Below are 17,476 nucleotides of genomic sequence, written 5' to 3' on the forward strand. Positions count from 1 at the left end.
ATCGAATGGTTTTACCTATCATTAAGGGAGGTGTAGTATTACAACATATATCAAGCTCATTAAAATCGGAGAGGACAGATGTTGGTCCTCCCCTTGTCAGATATGATTAGATATATATATTTTTCCCGGGTATTTGCAGTTACAAGCTGCCAGTTCTGAAATGTAACGCGTTACAGTTACTCAAAAAGTAACGAATCGCTATTTTGCAGTTACTTGAAAATAAAAATATAAAATCTGCATGTCAATTGTAAAGCGTCGATAAAGGCGTTTATGCGCAAATGCGAGGCCTAATGCGATCTGTGGACGTTTAAAAAATATATAAAGTAACTATTAATGTAACTGAGTCCAGTTACAGTTACGGATGGAGAGAAAGTAACGAAGTTAAGTTAGAGTTACCAAAAAAAAGTAACTGTTACTTCCCAACCCTGGTTTCAGTATTAATTCTCAGTTATTAAACTTTGCACTCTTTTCTCTGAAACGCACACGTTTCCGCTTATCCATAATTAACAATGAGTTAATATTCAAGACAAGAGAGAGAGAGAGAGAGAGACAGGTTTTTCTTGTCCATATGGAGTTGCCGATTAGGAGGTTGTCGCTACGCTGCCTCGTGGAAAATGCTTTCCGCGACGGAATTAATTTTCACTTTCATGCTTGGATCAGATCCTCCGCGGGAGGCGGCGGGTTGCTGCTGTTGCCGTCGCCGAGAGAGGCGAGAGAAAGTCATCCGGCGTCCGGATATTTTTCGCACGCGCCGCGACCACGTTGCAGGCCTCGCGATTACGCAAACCGCACCGCGCGTAATCGGCGCGCGGATGATCGATGGTCCACGCGCGCTGGTCCCCCATCCGACGAGCTGGAACTCGGCCGATTGGTTTCCGCCGTTGACTTGTCAGCCCGTCGAAAGTTGGGAATGATTGGCTTTCGATAGACACGCGTCAACGTTTTCCGCGATGAAAGCCGCGGATCTCTTGTGTCCGGTTCTTCCGAGAAAACTTCATCCAGGCTGTCGTTATTTAGCTCAGCATCATTTGTACACGTCGGCTAATTCGGCCAAATGACGTATGCGTGAGTAGATCGATGTTCTTCGTCAGTCTTGCGTCTTATTCAGTCGCGGTTTGTTGACGGAGTTGCGGGCAATGGGAATTGCCGGTCTCTATAAACGATAATACGAAAATCCAATCACGTCAGTACCTCATTTCGAGAGAGTTGTGCAAGTTGGGAAACGACGAACGCCTAATTCGTTCGTGCTGCCCTTGTCCCCTTTCGGGAACATAGCTTGCGCCACGAAGAACGGACACCTGATCCGCATGAACGATCGCAGAATCAAACATGAATTGTCGCACGACATCACGGTAGAAGATTATACGCGAAGATTTACAAAGATGATACTAAATATAGAAAACTTATTATAATAATTATAATACGATTATGGTAATTTATTGTTTTTTGCTAGACGTTTAGTGTCTACGTTCTTCAATGCGCAATGATATTAATTGTAGAATATGCGTCGATCAGAGCGCGGAGCAGGAGCGTCAGCTCAGGTCGCTGCAGCTGGAGATGGAGACGATGCAGCGACAGTTCGAGGCCGCGACGGTGGACCGCGAGAACGCGATTCAGGAGAACCGGAAGCTGCAGGACGACCTGGCGGCGGTGACCTGCGAGGTGCGGAATATGCAGCGCGAGCTGGAGACCTCGCGCGCCGAGTGCTACGACCTGAAGAGGCAACTGCAGACTTACGTCAGCGAGGTCCGCCGTGCCGAGGAACTCCTGAATCGGAAGGTAGAATCCGGAAAGCAATTTAATTTGAGTAACGTCCGCCTCCGACTAATCTCCCACAATCTTTCCAGGAGAATGAGAGAACGGAAATGCTGAATCACTTCCGGAGTCTTAGCTTAGAGGCGACGGTTCTGGAGAATAACAATCACAGCCTGGAGTCCGAGGCGGCGGAGGCCAGAGGCGCCCTTCAAACCGCGAGGCATCAGATACTCGACCTGGATCGTCAATTGGCGGACAGAGACTGTTTGATAAAGGGTTACGAGACTCAGGTATTTCGCTCTCCTCGTAACAGACGCGAAGAATCGTTGGTACTTAAACTCGTTACTTTACATCTTGCGTTGCGATATTCAACCAAAAATAGTCTAATTTAAATCAGAGCAAATGAGGAATTTAATATATTTTTGAGATGTAAATATGTTTGATAAAGGGTTACGAGATTCAGGTATCTAGCTCTCTTCGTGACAGACGTGAAGAATCGTTGGTACTTAAACTCGTTACATTACATCTTGCGTTGCGATATTCAGCCAAAAATAGTCTAATTTAAATAAGAGAAAATGAGGAATTTAATATATTTTTGAGGTGTAAATATCACTCTCACGTGTGTATCATTTAATGACTTCTCCAGATAAGCAATCTGACGCAGAGCGTCGCTAACATGGAGACTCAGCTGCGGCAGCAGATCGAACAGAGACACCGAGCCGAGGCCGATCTAATGGCGGTCAGGGACTTATGCGTGAAGTTGGACCAACAAAAGGATACGCTTGTGGAGCAACTCGGCGACAAGGACACCGTGAAAGCGCATGTAAATTTACTCTTTATTCTAGCCGTTTCTACTGTTTGTACATACATCACTGGTTTCTCCACTGGTTTGCTTTTTTTTCATACAGTACGAGGCGCAATTGTCAAGACTGAAAGCCGAGCAGAGCATTGTTCAAGATCAATTTACTAGAGATCGCGTGACCGTGGAACGACTGGAGACTCTTCTGGACCAGTCGAGGCAGGAGGCCATTACCGCGCAGGCTACCAATCAAGAGCTGCAAAATGAGATCTCCAGATTGAAGCAGAAAGTCTTCGAACTACAAAGTAAACTGTACGTCCCTGTTATCTTTATACTGTATCTTGTGAGTTTACATTTTTTCATGATTACAGTTCGTCAGAATCCGTGGAACTTCGACAATACCAAAATCAAGCGGCGGAATACAGCAAACAGATCAGCGAGCTCCGTAGGCAGGTCACCAACGAGAGGTTTGACCGTGCGAGAAAGGAAGAAGAGACTCGCAGGTATTTTATCGTAATCGCTAAACATGCTCGACCGCGAGTTCATCTTTTCATTGTCGAGTTCTTCCTTTATGCTCTCTCTCTCTCTCTCGCGTCTTGCCGCGTATTGTCCATCGTGGTCTCGTTTCTTAATTTAGAAATTCTGAAGACTCCACGATTTCCCTGCAACAAATTCGCACGACCCTTCCTCAGTCGGATGTTAGAATCTCCAATGGCGAGTGTACATCCAGGTAGAGTCGGAGTGACTGTAATCGCGTTTGAAAGTAGACTATAACTGATTAATAAATCAATTACAAATTCACCAGGCAAGTAGACTGGTTGAGAAAACCGTACACCGCGATTCCCAAACGCACATGCGTACGCGATTCCGGCCAAGTGGGATTGACGAGTCACGACGATCGATCCACATCGTTTTCGCCCGAGTGTCGGTGTTCCTCTTTTAAAAAACGTATTTCCTCCGTCGACTTCGTGTTATGCCCCAGCACGTTCTTCTCGCAACGCAAGTCCACTAACGACACAGATAAAAGATCGAATCTTCCTTAACGGGAAAAGTATCGTAAATTACTTAATGTTCTAAAAACGCTCTCGGGATTTTTTGTAAGGACCTTTAGCATTTCCGAGACAACGTTTGTGCCATACACATATATATTTATAGGAAATATATAAATTTTATCATTTACAACGATTGCCTTTTTGATGCGAGGCGATTTGCGCTATTGACGATATATGCTAATGAATTTTCCGACGTGCGAAAATAATATAAGCTGTACATGTTTATCGACTAAATCTTTTCTGTTTATTTTTGCAGGTCGCTAAATTCATCTCCAGACAGTTTCAATGTAGATTTAAATGTAGTGATCTAAACTGTACACGATGTGTCTTGATCTTGATAATTTCCAGTAGAAAGATAATAAGGATCATATTGAGTAGAGCCAATTCAAAGCACACAAATTGATTTAATGTGTTAAGACTCGGCAATATAATTTCGTTCATATAATCACACATTAAGAGATATCAGTTATATTTTTTAATGATGTAAATGTGTACGAATAATTGTAACATACATCGCCCCACGAGGGACCAAGACTTTCGAGAAATGGAAAACTGACAATTTCAAGGTGATATATAACCAAGATTGTTCTTATATATAGTAATTTGTCTAATTACCAAATGTCTCAAGTTAAGTATACATGAAATAGTCAAATTATACTTAGAATTTTAATTAAAAGAAGAAATTAAACTATCTCACAAAGACTTGATAGAATAATTTAAGAACTCAGGATTCTTTATATTAAAAAAATTGTAAGTATATCGAATATATATATATATATATATGTATAGAAAATACAATGGAGATTATTAGATATGTTGAGGAGAAAAAGAAAATAAAGTCGACAATACTTGTAGTGGTAATCAGCACTTCGTGACAGTGTTTACAAAATTTGAATTTCTAAAAGTTAAAATCAAAGCCAGATCGGAAAAATAGAGCAACAACTAGTCAACATGCTCTGAACAAGTCTTTTAAAATAAGTAGAAAAGATTAAGATAAGTAGAAATTGCCACATGAACATGTATTGAGTAAGAATCCGAAAAAGAAAATACTATATTTATATACAATATATATGATAATTTAATGATTTAACTCGTAAAATATATTGGTAAATGTACGTTTAAGTACAAATATGTATATTCTTAAGTCTTCGTACACTCGAGCGATATTGCAATAAATTCTATATTTTCTACAATGTCCAATTAAATTTATCTACGTTAAAATATACATATTTTAATTATGAAGAATTTTGAAAATAAATAAAAGCAGAATGATAAATGAATTGTTACATTTATAATATACGTACGGGTAGATGATTGTGGTGTCCAATTCTTCTGACTTTTCTCTGATAATTTTTCTTGCCGTTCACGCATTCACGCGATACGACGGAGAGAAAGAACAACTCAAATAATCAGTCTATATATTTTTCCCATATTCTCCTTCGTATTTAGTAATTTATTATATCGTTCTTTTATTCCTTTACACAGATGTTTATTTATGATCTCGATGATCGTACGAAACGGTGAACATGTAAACTAGGTATAATTACAAATAATAAAAATAAAAAGCCTCTCACAAGATTTTCATCCTCCTAAAAACGTTCAGCTATTAAACTTGTTTTTATATATTTATATATAAAATACATAATAGAGGCTCGCACAGGGTCCATTATCATATTTTTATGTCTATCCTTAAACGGCCGTTTTGTAATATAAGACGAAACCGTTCCTCAGTTGTCTTCACCGAACCAGTTAAATAATTACAAAAATTCATTTCTTGCAACTTCTATGTCTTGTCACATTCTATTATAATACAAGAATCTTTTACTTTGTTTTCTTTTAAAGACGCGTTAAACTTACAATCTTAAGAAATTTACACAGAGGTTTTAACATCATGAATGAAATACAGGCATTATGTACAAATATGTATATATATCTTTTTATATTTATATTTGTATATATGTATGTATATATGTTTATACACATGTATACATACATATATATATTTTTGAATATGATTACCTTATTCTTTTATGTGGTGTTTCAAACAACTCAATAAGTGATAAATGCAATATACGCCGTTCGCGAAGTAGTGACGTCTGGGAACATAAAATACTTGTCACTTTAACGCTTTAAATCGTTCGAAATAAAAACTCATTTTATAAATTACATATCGAGCTTACCGATTAGCCAAATAACGAACAATTCTGTCGATTTAGTCGATTTCATTTGGTTTAGGACTCGGAGAAAATAGTTATATTTAATAGTACCTTCCTTTGTTGCGATATATAATGTAAAAAAAATTCTATGATCTTCCAGAGCAAACTTTGTTTAAAACAATGTTAGAGTATTACGTCAAAAGACAACTTTGTCATTATGCGTTGCAATAATATATTACATTTTGCATGATATCATAAAAAAGTCCATCTGTTGTTGTATAAACCTGTTGTGTTCATTCAAATTATGTTGAAATGAGATACTCCATGCTTGATACGTTTGCATCGGCCGAAAGCTATCCACGCTCTGCCATGAGAATGAAAAAGAAACACGATTCCAATTGCGGTCGCGGATATTAGTAACAAAACGTTAGTTAAAGATACAAGAATTAAAGAGGAAAAGAGTCCAATATTACGATCATTATATAAAGATGTAACATCTTAGGCCTTTCAAATCCAGATATCATAAAGAACGTTCGTTCGAAATTTACTTACTCATTCGTTAATTTGTCAATACTGTTGTTGGTTTCGGGATCTCTTTCTGCAAGATATTTATTTCTTTTGATTAGAAGTCACGCTAATGACAAAGTCATTTTATAGATTTATCTAACGATATGCCACATTACTCAGCGAGCGTAAAAAATTCCTCTAAGTATCCTGACACATCGCAGAAGTCGAATAGCTAGGAGTCATCGAGCTAAAACTGATCTAAACTAGACGTCATTAGATTTATGCAGTGATATGAATGTTCTGCTGTAATGACGAACTCGCTAGCATACCGATGCATGTACTGTTATATCTTACTAATTTCTGTCGATAGATTAGATTAGTTAATAATAAAACAAAGAGAGACGATAATATAGCCATGTAATTGCAATATGCAATTATAAGCAAAACATAAATTCCTAACAAATACATCTCATAAAAAGGTTTCGTTCTTCTTCCTTTGTATCCTAGGTCTCCTTGGTGATTTACGAAAAAAAAACATACAATAATAATTAATAATAGAATAATATAATATTAATTATAATATATTGATTATAATTAACTATAACGTCCATAAAGTATCTTCTTCGATCCTTTTTGTACACGTTTACTAAAAACACTTTTTCGACATTTCTTGTTGAGAAAATAAATATTAATATTAAATCTGAAATATCATCTCTCTCGCTCGCACTCTCTCATTCACTCGCTCTCTCTTTCTCTCTAATCCACTCACCCCCTTTCTCTCACACGCATACACTTACTCTCTTTTTCTCTCTGCCAAACTCGTTATCACTTTTCCATATTTGACCTAACTGTCTTTGTATTGTATTTCACTATAGTTACAGTTCATGACATAATCTAAATTGGCAAAACGATTTGCCTAGTAAGTTTATAGGCCTCTTTTTTTTCTATATATGGAACATTTATCCCCTCTGTACCATTCTTCTCTAGTTCCAGTTCTTCAAATTGCATGGGCACACTTCACGCACGCACGCACGCACGCACATACATAGGCACGCACGCACGCATGTACAATCATCCATGTGCATATAATCACCTGGACAAGTGACTATAAGCTTATACACTTTCGCTTTCTCCCGGTGTAATTCGAAATAATGTAAGTTGATCGCTGCTCGCAAGATTAAAAGAGCTTTTAGAGGCCTGATTCAAGAGGTCACCTATGATGGCTACTGCTACTCTGGTCGTTCATATCATAAAGGACTTGTGCGATTGTTCTCGATGATTCGACATTGCTTAACGCCACGCCTGCCAAGTGGGGCTCGTACGATCTAAGATGCCTGCAAATAATTCGTGAATGAGCAAAGATTGCGAGGCGGCAATTAAATAAAATGGGATAAAACGGGACGCAGAGGTGGTGGCTTACCTTCTACCGTGTGTTGAATATATGACTAGGTTTCTAAGAATGAGAGCTGCCGTTAGGCGAATACTTTTGGTCACTGGACCTTCGTTGTCATCCTGCAAGATAAAGACACACCGTTGACAATCGATCGTCCACGCGCGCTCGTTTTCACACACAGACAACTGATGACGGGCAACAAATGAAATCAACTGATCTTTCGGATGCTAGGAAAAACAAGTCTCGTGAAATAATGCATGAATGTGGTACGTAGTTTCCAAGTTTGTATGATGTTGTTCTACAAATGCGTTATGAGGGTCGTGTTAATGTGTAAGAAGCGCTGCAATTTCTCGACGAAGCCGCAGGTTCGTCTGTCCTGGACAGTCGCGCATGTATTCGACGTGTCATGTAATAGACGGCGACGAATTCATATTCTTGCACCTTAACCACGTTACAACTATACGACAAGGACGCACACATACCATATACAAACATATATCCAAACCTACAGCTCTAGCAACATCTACTTAGTAAATGGAAGTTCGGCTTCTCACTGCTGCTCTGTTGAAACGAGCACTGTGTGCCTCAACCAACACCCTCCTAACATGAGTATTGTAAGTTCGACACATGTACAAATTTAAAAAAAAATTAAATGCTAGCTCTACGAAATGTAACGTCGAAACAAAAATTAAAAAAGACATGCTACAACAAAACGGAAGGGTATAAAACAAATGACGGGGTTCGGGGGAAAATGACATGGTGTGCAAAAACAGGGAGAGAATAAAAAAAGCACAGAGAGACGACAGCAGCGGCAGCGCACAGGAGCCGTAGCTGCGTCGTGACTTCCCTTTCAAGCCTCAATACATTTTTACCTGTTCTGGTGGAGAATTTTGCCCAGGTCTGGGGGAAGAAGAGCTTGAGGTGGCTGCAGCGGGCTTGGTCGGCCTTTGCTGCTTCGCCAAGAGAGAACAAGAAATTTCGTTAAATTAGCCAGTCAAAGATTTGCAGAATCGAAGACTGTCGGGTGATTTTTATAGAATCGACTTTACATCAACAGAGTATCAACGTTGCGGGGAGAAAGATTGTAACGTGTGTATTTCGAGGCGTGTATTACGTGTGTGTATTAGGTGTATTACAAGATTGTAAATTTGTGTATCTATCTAGTATGTATATTTTTACTATCGATTTGCTATGCGCAGGGAGAGAGAAAGCTTTCCTTAGATTAGATTTACATCGCACTCAGAATACATTTGTTCTGTTCTTTCTCTAGTCTATGATTTTACCTTTACTTATAAGTGGAAATAAAAGTAAAGATAAAATCATATTTTATTAAATTGTAGTTATTCTACAAATATCCCCAATTTTATAATCACGCCAATCTTTTATTTCTAATAGCAAGTACATTTGCATTGATTAAAGTTATGCCAAGACATACATTTAAATATAAATTTAACAAGTAAATAAAATAAAACAAAGGTAATTGATATACCCGATTCTATTTGTATTGGACAATAAGCGTAAGCGTATAAATCGATACTTCTTTTCCTATTAGTTGAGATTATTGCAAAATCACCGTATTTATTTGTACTTTTTCCAGTCAAAATTTTGATTTGTATTTCTTCACGTGCATTGAAAGCTTGTCCAAATAATTAAAGCTCAGTGCAAAAGATAGAATTGGAAGTTAAAATTCACTAAGTAGCCGTCTCGAATACGTTAATTCCGGATTGGCGTCGAATATATTAACATTAGATACAGAGAACGAATAGAACACAGTATAATTAAATTCTGTATTCGGAATTACAAAACGACATCTGAAAAACTTACCATTAGCTCCTTAGGATTAACGAATTCCAGAGCATGCCGTTTAATAGCGTGGAATGCCGCGTTGGGTGCGTATCCGGGATGATGCGGGGTCTGGGGCGTAGACGTGGAGACTTCGGTTTTACCCGTCACTGTCAACTGTTTCCTCCTCATCGACATTGTCTGCGAAGGAAGAAAAGTTGCGAATATAAACTCACGGCTATCAAGCACCGTCCGATAATTTCTTTTAAGATCAATAGAGGCTCACGGGAGTAACACGCAAGATTACTTACGTCCGCGTTGCAGTGCCTATCGTAGAGATGCGTCATTAACGAGAACTTGCGCCTCTTGAGAGCATCGCAGCTCGCCCACAGACACAGTATTTCCTCGCCGCCAGTCGGACAGTGGGCCTCGCAAACGTGAAGATAGACTTCGTGCGGTGTTTTAAATTGTCTACAATTATTTGAGATATCTTTTATCAATTCGCAATGTCTCACAGACACAAGATACAACTATGTCTTATACACAATAGCTTCCACAAAATTGCTTGATAAAATTGTAAATCCCGAAAATGTATCTTTCAACTTACCTAAGACAGCCCCGCCACTCGCACAGATAAGCGTTGGGATCGATTTTGATCGTGATCGTGGTTTTGCTTTCCGGCAATGGCTGTGGCGTTTGCAGTTGCTGCTGCTGGCTTGTGGAGGGTTTCGACTCCGGCTCGGTGGAGGTTGACGAACTCACTGTCTTCACGACTTTGGCGACGGGTGACGGCTTGATGGCGGATATGCCGTGGGTAGCCGCCGCTTGATGCGGAGTTGTGGGCCTAGTCGGCGGCGGCGTGGATGCCGGCGTAGGTGTCACCACCCTGGACGGCACACTGGTGGACATCGGAGTCTGCTGAGCCATCGCCGGGATCGTGACGGTCACCGTGTTCGGGTTGGCCTGCGCCATCGAACTGTTGACTATAATGGAAGCTTGCGGGATAGTAGCGGATGTGGGTACGAGGGGCGGTGGGATGTTGCCGAGCGCCGGGCTCTGCAAAATCGGACGAGGAACCTGCGTCACGACCACCTGCTGTCCTTGCGGCGTCACCGCCACCATCTTCTGGGGGGTCGGCTGCGCGGCAGCTTGCGGCTGCAATATGATAATTGTCTTGGTACCGGTCCCCTGTTGTTGCGTCGTCTGCGCTACGAGGACGGTCTGCGCTTGTCCCTGCACCAGGGCCGTCTGTGGCTGCGCCAGTACGTAGTTTTGACCGGGCACACCGCCCGACACTACATATTGCAGCTGCCCGCCCGGGCTCTGCTGTAGGAGCACCTGCGGTTGAGGCGGGGGCGGCCTGCCCTTCACTGCCACCCCCGGGGTGGGAATAATCATTGGGCTGCTCGTCGGAATCGTCTGCTGCACGACTATTTGCCTAGGCGCTGTCACTATGAGTTGCTGCTGTTGTTGATGCGACGGCGGTACTTGCGACTGCGACGCTTGATTGATGCTCGCGATCTGATTGATGAATATGTGAGGCTCTTCCTTTATGTGTATAGTCGGTGGCTCTTCTTTCATGAGAATTGGCGTCGTTTCCGTCTTCACATGAAGAGGAGGAGGAAGAGAAACTGGAGTCGTTGTCACCGCCATTGTTGCTGTCGCTGCCATTGCTACCGTTGGCGCCGCTGCTACAGCTATCGTTGCCGTTGCCGTCGCTGTCGCTGTCGTCGTAGCAGTCGCCGTCGCTGTTGCCGTCGCCATCGCCGTCGCAGTCGCCGTCCCCGTCGCCGTTGCCGTCGCCATCGCCGTCGTCGGTGCTGTTACCGTTGCCGACGTTTCATTCTTTATCGTATCCTTATTAACACTCACTTGTTCTTCCAGGTCCATCTCGTCCTCTATGCAGTCCGCTGCCAAAGCGGCATAGAGATTCGCCGCGGTGGAGGAAACAGTCGCTTTCTCGCTGTCCTTATCGTCGTCCTGCTCCTCGGATTTTATACTCGATACCGTGGACTCCGCCGTGGTCGAGTCGACCGCTGGATCGGGGGACATGGTGCCGTTGGAATACTTGGGCTTCTTGATATCCAGCTCGTCTGATTCGCTGGCCGATCTCTTGATTCCTCGCGGCGCCTCGATCAGAGTGTCTTCAGACACTTCGTTCTGTATAACATTGCCGCTCTCTACCTCGGGTTTTATCTTCAGTTCGGTGGGAGATTCTTTTAATACCTTCTTGATGTGATTCTCCACCAAATCCATCTCTTTCTCGTTGATTGAGTTTTTACTGAGCACGCCGTTCAGAATCGGCTCCTTGTCAACCTTCCTCTCGAGCAAGTCCACCAGCATCATGCTCTGTAGCGGCTTGTCCTTGGAACCCACGCTCGACGAGTCCTTGGACGAACCGTCTTCCTGCGCGTCGATGTCCGTGTTGTTGCTCGCCGGCGCGCCGTTAAGTAGGATACCTTCGAAACTCGTCGGCATGTTCTCCTCCTCGACCCGGAAGGAACAGTCCCTGCTGCCGCCGATACCGCTGCTGGACGCCAAAGAGTTGTTGGTAGAATCCGAATCCTCGGCGATGGAGGTGCAGGTCATGCGCTGATTCATCTTGTTCGGTGTACCGGTGGCGACGTTAACCGTCGTCGTCAAGGGCGGACGACAGACCTTCGCCGGTGAGGAGGATATGTGGTTTTCAGTCGAGTTCACCACCGTGGTCGTGGACGTGATAATTTGGTTGGCATTGTCGTTATCGTTTACTTCAGTCTGAAACATACGGAGACGCTCGATATAATTAAGTTACCACACACGGCAAGTTACGAAACTTGTAAAAGCGACAATCGCGCACCTTCTCGCAGTTGTTAGTCACAACGAACTTGGCCCCGTTGAGCCTTTGTATCTTTTTGGCAGGAATGGGTGAGATTGCCGGTTTCTGCTTAGCGTTGACGGGAGTCTTTGGGAGTATCGTGGCCGGGGTGGCCGCGGGTGCAGCGGGCTGCATCACACCCGTCATCTGCTGCTGCAGTAACCTCTGCTGTTGTTGACGTTGGGCAACCTAGCGAGTGTCCGTGATAATATTAACCGAGGAGACATAAATCACTATCTCCAAGTTTTTTTCCCCACAATCGCATCATTTCTCTCGCGCTCGTCGATTTTATTATATACTTGTAATGGAGCAAATGTCAAAAGAACAATCGAATTCAATCCGAAAACCATGCTGTTGTTAGTGCTTCGTGTTACGAGTACTCTCATATAAATTTTAAAATGACACCCTGTTAAATATTGCTAATGTCCCTTTCATCGTAATAGATTCGCTAAGAAGGGAAGGAGAAAGGACATTCTCTGGTCTAAATTCGTATTCCAAAAGAACAAGGGAGTACATAACAAAGTCTGAATACATCAACCAACACTACATCATAAGCAGACATTTTGACAAGTAGTAAAAAAAAACAAAACAAATGCAAGTATCAATTATATCCCTGCATGGATAACACGCTGTGACAATTCGCTAAAAATGGAAACCAAGTATCTCTCGGTGAGAGATTCTGTAATATTTCTACAACAGACAGCAAGTAAAGCTGTTAAAAAGGTGAGATTTGTCTTGCGTGTAATAAGATAATTGTAATTTACGCACGCATGCGTAACGATATGATTTAACGACCTCTCTTTATTTTAAATTACATTGTTTACCGCATATCTAATTTCTAATTAATTTACATTACGTTATCTACCGTACATGAAACTTAATATTTTCTAATTGCATCTCACAGAACGTCAAGAAAATAAAGATTCCGGAGATTTTAATTCGGTACTTTCTGGACAAAAATCGAAACCCCCCCCCCAAAAAACAACTACTTATTATTGTTAATATACAACAATGATACCTGGTTGCTGGTTATTAGCTGGTTGGCACTGATGCTGGATGCGATGCTAGCAGTAGTGTTTGTTACGCAGGCAGTAGGGGTAGACACACAAGTCGCAGCAGCACTGGGCATGCAGTCGCTGCTGACTGTTACCTTAGTAGCCAATAGGCTTTTTATTATGGAACTCGACGTAGTGCCACTTCGATTATCTTCCTTAGCAACTACCTGGATACACTGTAACTGTTGCGGCGGCTGCTGCTGCTGCTGCGGTAGCTGCTGCTGCTGCGGCGTTTGGGAGCCGCTCGCTAGCAACGCTTGGCTCAGATGCGGATGCGATACTGATACCTAATCGACAAGGAGGCAACATAGAAATTTCAACCACCACAACGAATCACAGCTTCGGAAAGTATAGTTTAAGCGTTTACGTGAACACATGCTGCGATATATCTCGTATATTATAGCGTGGCTACTGTTTACGCAGTCGGAAGATGCGTTTTGATAAGCGTAAATCACAGAGAATACATTGATTCCTTGGAAATAATTCCGGTCGATATCTTTCCAAGGCCGCAGCGATGATTGCGAATAGAAATTATGAAGTATCTCATCCTACGTAAAATTTGATATTGTATAATAGTAGATTCGGCAAATAATTTGAGATTCCTCGCAAGAAAGGAAATGAAACGAATGTTGCTCTTACAGTTCACTCTACTTATCTACATCTACGGTACTCGGCGATCACAGAGCTAAGTCGAGGATTCACGAGGCATGCAAAGGAGAACTCTCTCACCCATATGTTACAAGGAAGTAGCTCTAGCTCGTGTTAAAAGGGAAAACCAACAGTAAGAATAGCGTTATGAAGCTACAACACAACGAAAGTGAGAACCAAGATCATAAACGAGAATGGCAGAGAATGGTATAGAGAGAGAGCTAGGATTCGGACCCACCTGACTTTTAGAATCGACCTTGGTCACTGGATTTTGGGACTGGCACGAGGTGTTGTTGGACGGGGGTTTCGGCGGTGCGGACAATTGGGCCTTAAGGATGGGAGACGCGGGGGTGGGGGTCGTTTGCGTCCCGGACGACGCGGCGGGACTATCGACCTGGGGAGCGGCCGTGCTATCGGGTGCGGGACTTATATTCTTGACTGTACGTTGTTGAACGGGAAGCACCTTTACTGGAGTAGTGTTGACCGCCGGAATCGGGAGTGTATTAGTCGCAACAGCAGCGGTAGTTTGGCTCGGATAAGTGATCGGCGCGGGTGTGGCCCGTACTCGGATGCCTTCGTAATACTGGGTACCGGTATTTTCGCCCTTCAATGGATTCGGCCCCACGATATTGCCAAAAACGGATCTGCGCAGTACAGCGTGTATTAGAACATACGTATGTTACGCGACACAACGAATGTCGCGACGAGAGATAATCACCTGACGCATCTGGGAAAATGCAGCGGCGCTATCACGCCTCGTCTACCGATTTTCGTGCAGCAGCCGAGGTACTTTTTATACAATTCCTCCTGTTCGATGCGTACACCGGGTGCGAGCTCGAAGGTCGCTTTCACCCAGCCAAGAGCGAACTGCTCGTTCTCTTGAATAATCTGCTGATGCGCGTTTTGCTGTTGGATTGCATTAGCTGTCTCCACCGCTTCTATAGACGTAAACAAGAAACAAAAACGCCGGTAGACAAAAAAAAAGAGACGCAAGTCCATTTCTAGCGAGGGACGAGAAAGAGAGATTTCGACCACGTACTGTGAGTTGTCGACTTGGTCGAGGTCGCCGCGGGAGTCGTAGGTCGAGAAGACGCTGGACTGGCAGGTGCCGGCGTCGCGGTAACCGTAGCCGGCGTAGACGGAGTGGACGCGGGCGCAGTCGTTGTGGCTGGTGTGGCAGGAGTGGCGGGAGCAGCGGCTTGCCCGCTGGTGTTCTGCTGCGCCACTGCTGTGGACACCGTCTCGACCACTCGCATGAGAATACAAGCCTTTGGGCCGTAGCTTTGCGCCTCCACGGTGACGAGGGCGACCAGCGTATCAATGGCACCGCGGACCCGCGCGACGCTCGTGCATGGTCTCTCACCCAGTGACGTTAAAGCGTACAGACATTCCAGGGTATACACTAAGAGGGCTATGTCACTTAGAGCTAGAAATCTGCAAGCAAACACGACGAAATCTCGCGTTACGCGTCGATCGAGAGAAAAGGTATCCTAATTGTGTGCATGAAAGTTTTCAGGAAATTATCAATTATTCGTACAAGAGTTCCCTTGCCTCGAGTTAAAACACGAGACTTTGCCTTCAATGGTATATTTTTTATTCACGCGATTCGAGCGACTATGTATGAAAATTCGCAGAACGTTTATCTAAATATTCTGTACGATACTTTTCATTTAACAGCTACATTTCATGATCTTCTTACATTAACGCAAATTTGTGAAAGTTAATTTCTGTCAAGCAACACAAAATGAAAAGGCATATACACGCACTTACCTGCATATAAGTTCATATACATTATCTGCCAGACCAAATGTTACAATTTCTTCGTTACTGTCTTGCTGGCTGATCTTGTTGAGTACCTCCAGGCAGGATATAACAATAAACCTGTCCTGGGACTCGATCCCCTTGGCAACGCACGTTAAGACGACGTCCGTTATCCTCTCGCCGGCTTCCTTTAAAAGAACTTCGTTCGCTATGTTCCCTAGTATGTCGAAGCCGAGCTGGTGCAGATTGCTCCACCTCGCTCTCACGCACAGCAGCACGAATCGCAGGAAACACCGGTTCCTGCCCAATATCGTCGCGTTCTCCGGCGTGAAGCTAAGGTTCCGTAGGATCGACGCGATCTGCAGCACGCGTTGCCCGTAAGGATCCTGCGTGCCCAACGTCCGACCGACGCAGAACAGATCCTTGTCCTCCTCCTCGAACTTGATGGAATTCTGGTTCTGATCCTTCAGGTTTTCGTCCGAGTGCAAGACGAGCGAATCCAGCCGCGGGCAATCTGGAGGTACCTGGAATCCATACAACGAACGGCGTTCAGATCCTGCCCGACAACAAGGGAGAAACCGACCAAGTTTCTCGGAGAGAGTCCGTATATATGTAAAGATATCTCACCACGTCGATGTCGATCAGCGGCGGCGGTTCCTCGTTCTCCGCTATCAGCGCAACAACGTCCTGCTTGCTCTGCTTCTCCTTCTCGAGAGTCTTCCGTCTGGAAAAGGTCGGCAGACTGCTGGGCGGCTTCTTCATGAAGGTCCTCTCGTTCGTGAGGTCTATCACATCCTGGGAGTCAAGCACGTCCGACCAGAAAGAATTAATAGAGTAGTTACGGACACGCGAGTACACCTCGATGAAGAGTTGTCGCGTGCCAGGCGAGTCGAAGACGCCGGCGTGCGCCAGGAGGATGTTCACCAAACGGGGATACTTGTCGAGCCGCAGGGTGTGCTTGCCCTCGTTCGACAGCAGGGTGCAGACGTTGATGGCGAAGTCCTGCTCGTTCGGCAGCGGCGACAGGAGCGACAGCGCGAGTTTGTCATAATTCGACGACTTGTACAGATCCGACGACAGTCCGTTGTAATCGCGCAGAGATTCTGAAAGCAAAGACAAAAGCCAAATGTGGATTTAGTATTCTACAATGCGGAGAGAAATTGATTTTGTTTCAGCTGGTAATTCTACTTATTCGAGCATTATTTACGAGGCCAATCGGTCGCCGAGAGAGGCCCTAGACGATTCTATGTGGGGGAGAAAAAGGGAAATATCTCCCTTATTCATTTCTACCGATGCAGATTAACTTTAAGCTCGGTTTAACTTACTTTTTATCTTTATCCTTTTAATTCTTAAAACTAGAGGAAGGTAAAAAGTAAGTTAACCTGAGATTAAAGCAAATCTGTATTGGTAGAAATGAACATTAATCATTTTAAAAAGTTGACTTGATTTAAAACTGTAATTGTATAATGTTAATGTGACTTCGTAGATTCACTTTTCTCCTAATTCTATAAAAATTCTTAAAAAATTCTTATGAAGTGATCCCTTAAACAAATCGCGTTCGATGCCTCAGAAAATTACGTAAGCGATTGTAGGATCGCAATAAAATTTGGACGATCAGTAACATCGACTAGTTATGATAATTACGTCAACGATCTTCAGAACGTAAGAAAGAAAATCGGGATACACACTCCGTGATGCGTCGCATTGTATT

General features: G+C 43.3%; 2 protein-coding genes across 5 annotated transcripts in view; one reads left to right on the forward strand and one right to left on the reverse strand.

The window, feature by feature from the left end:
* Positions 1-4,467, forward strand: part of LOC105570446 (centrosomal protein of 135 kDa) — a 24,855-nt gene extending 20,388 nt beyond the window's left edge. Inside the window, exons 14-19 of the mRNA XM_012027638.1 lie at positions 1,500-1,779; positions 1,848-2,045; positions 2,402-2,578; positions 2,664-2,866; positions 2,926-3,057; positions 3,863-4,467. Coding sequence (XP_011883028.1) covers positions 1,500-1,779; positions 1,848-2,045; positions 2,402-2,578; positions 2,664-2,866; positions 2,926-3,057; positions 3,863-3,917 — 1,045 coding nt within the window. The 3' untranslated portion in view covers positions 3,918-4,467. The remainder of the gene's footprint in view (positions 1-1,499; positions 1,780-1,847; positions 2,046-2,401; positions 2,579-2,663; positions 2,867-2,925; positions 3,058-3,862) is intronic.
* A 558-nt stretch (positions 4,468-5,025) lies between these two features.
* Positions 5,026-17,476, reverse strand: part of LOC105570447 (AT-rich interactive domain-containing protein 2) — a 61,642-nt gene continuing 49,191 nt past the window's right edge. Inside the window, exons 5-17 of one of the 4 annotated variants that reach the window (XM_012027643.1) lie at positions 16,393-16,868; positions 15,775-16,289; positions 15,044-15,438; positions 14,723-14,942; positions 14,243-14,648; positions 13,452-13,643; positions 12,284-12,490; positions 10,052-12,201; positions 9,756-9,915; positions 9,487-9,645; positions 8,535-8,615; positions 7,690-7,781; positions 5,026-7,603 (exon numbers count right to left, since the gene is read on the reverse strand). In XM_012027643.1, coding sequence (XP_011883033.1) covers positions 7,480-7,603; positions 7,690-7,781; positions 8,535-8,615; positions 9,487-9,645; positions 9,756-9,915; positions 10,052-12,201; positions 12,284-12,490; positions 13,452-13,643; positions 14,243-14,648; positions 14,723-14,942; positions 15,044-15,438; positions 15,775-16,289; positions 16,393-16,868 — 5,177 coding nt within the window. In that variant the 3' untranslated portion in view covers positions 5,026-7,479. Of the gene's footprint in view, positions 7,604-7,689; positions 7,782-8,534; positions 8,616-9,486; positions 9,646-9,755; positions 9,916-10,051; positions 12,202-12,283; positions 12,491-13,319; positions 13,644-14,242; positions 14,649-14,722; positions 14,943-15,043; positions 15,439-15,774; positions 16,290-16,392; positions 16,869-17,476 lie in introns of all 4 variants that reach the window. The other 3 variants (XM_012027641.1, XM_012027640.1, XM_012027642.1) reach the window with 3 other exon arrangements.

The sequence above is a fragment of the Vollenhovia emeryi genome, unplaced genomic scaffold (assembly GCF_000949405.1).
Source record: "Vollenhovia emeryi isolate VEMERY1.0 unplaced genomic scaffold, V.emery_V1.0 DF939120.1, whole genome shotgun sequence".
In the NCBI taxonomy this organism is placed as follows: domain Eukaryota; kingdom Metazoa; phylum Arthropoda; class Insecta; order Hymenoptera; family Formicidae; genus Vollenhovia; species Vollenhovia emeryi.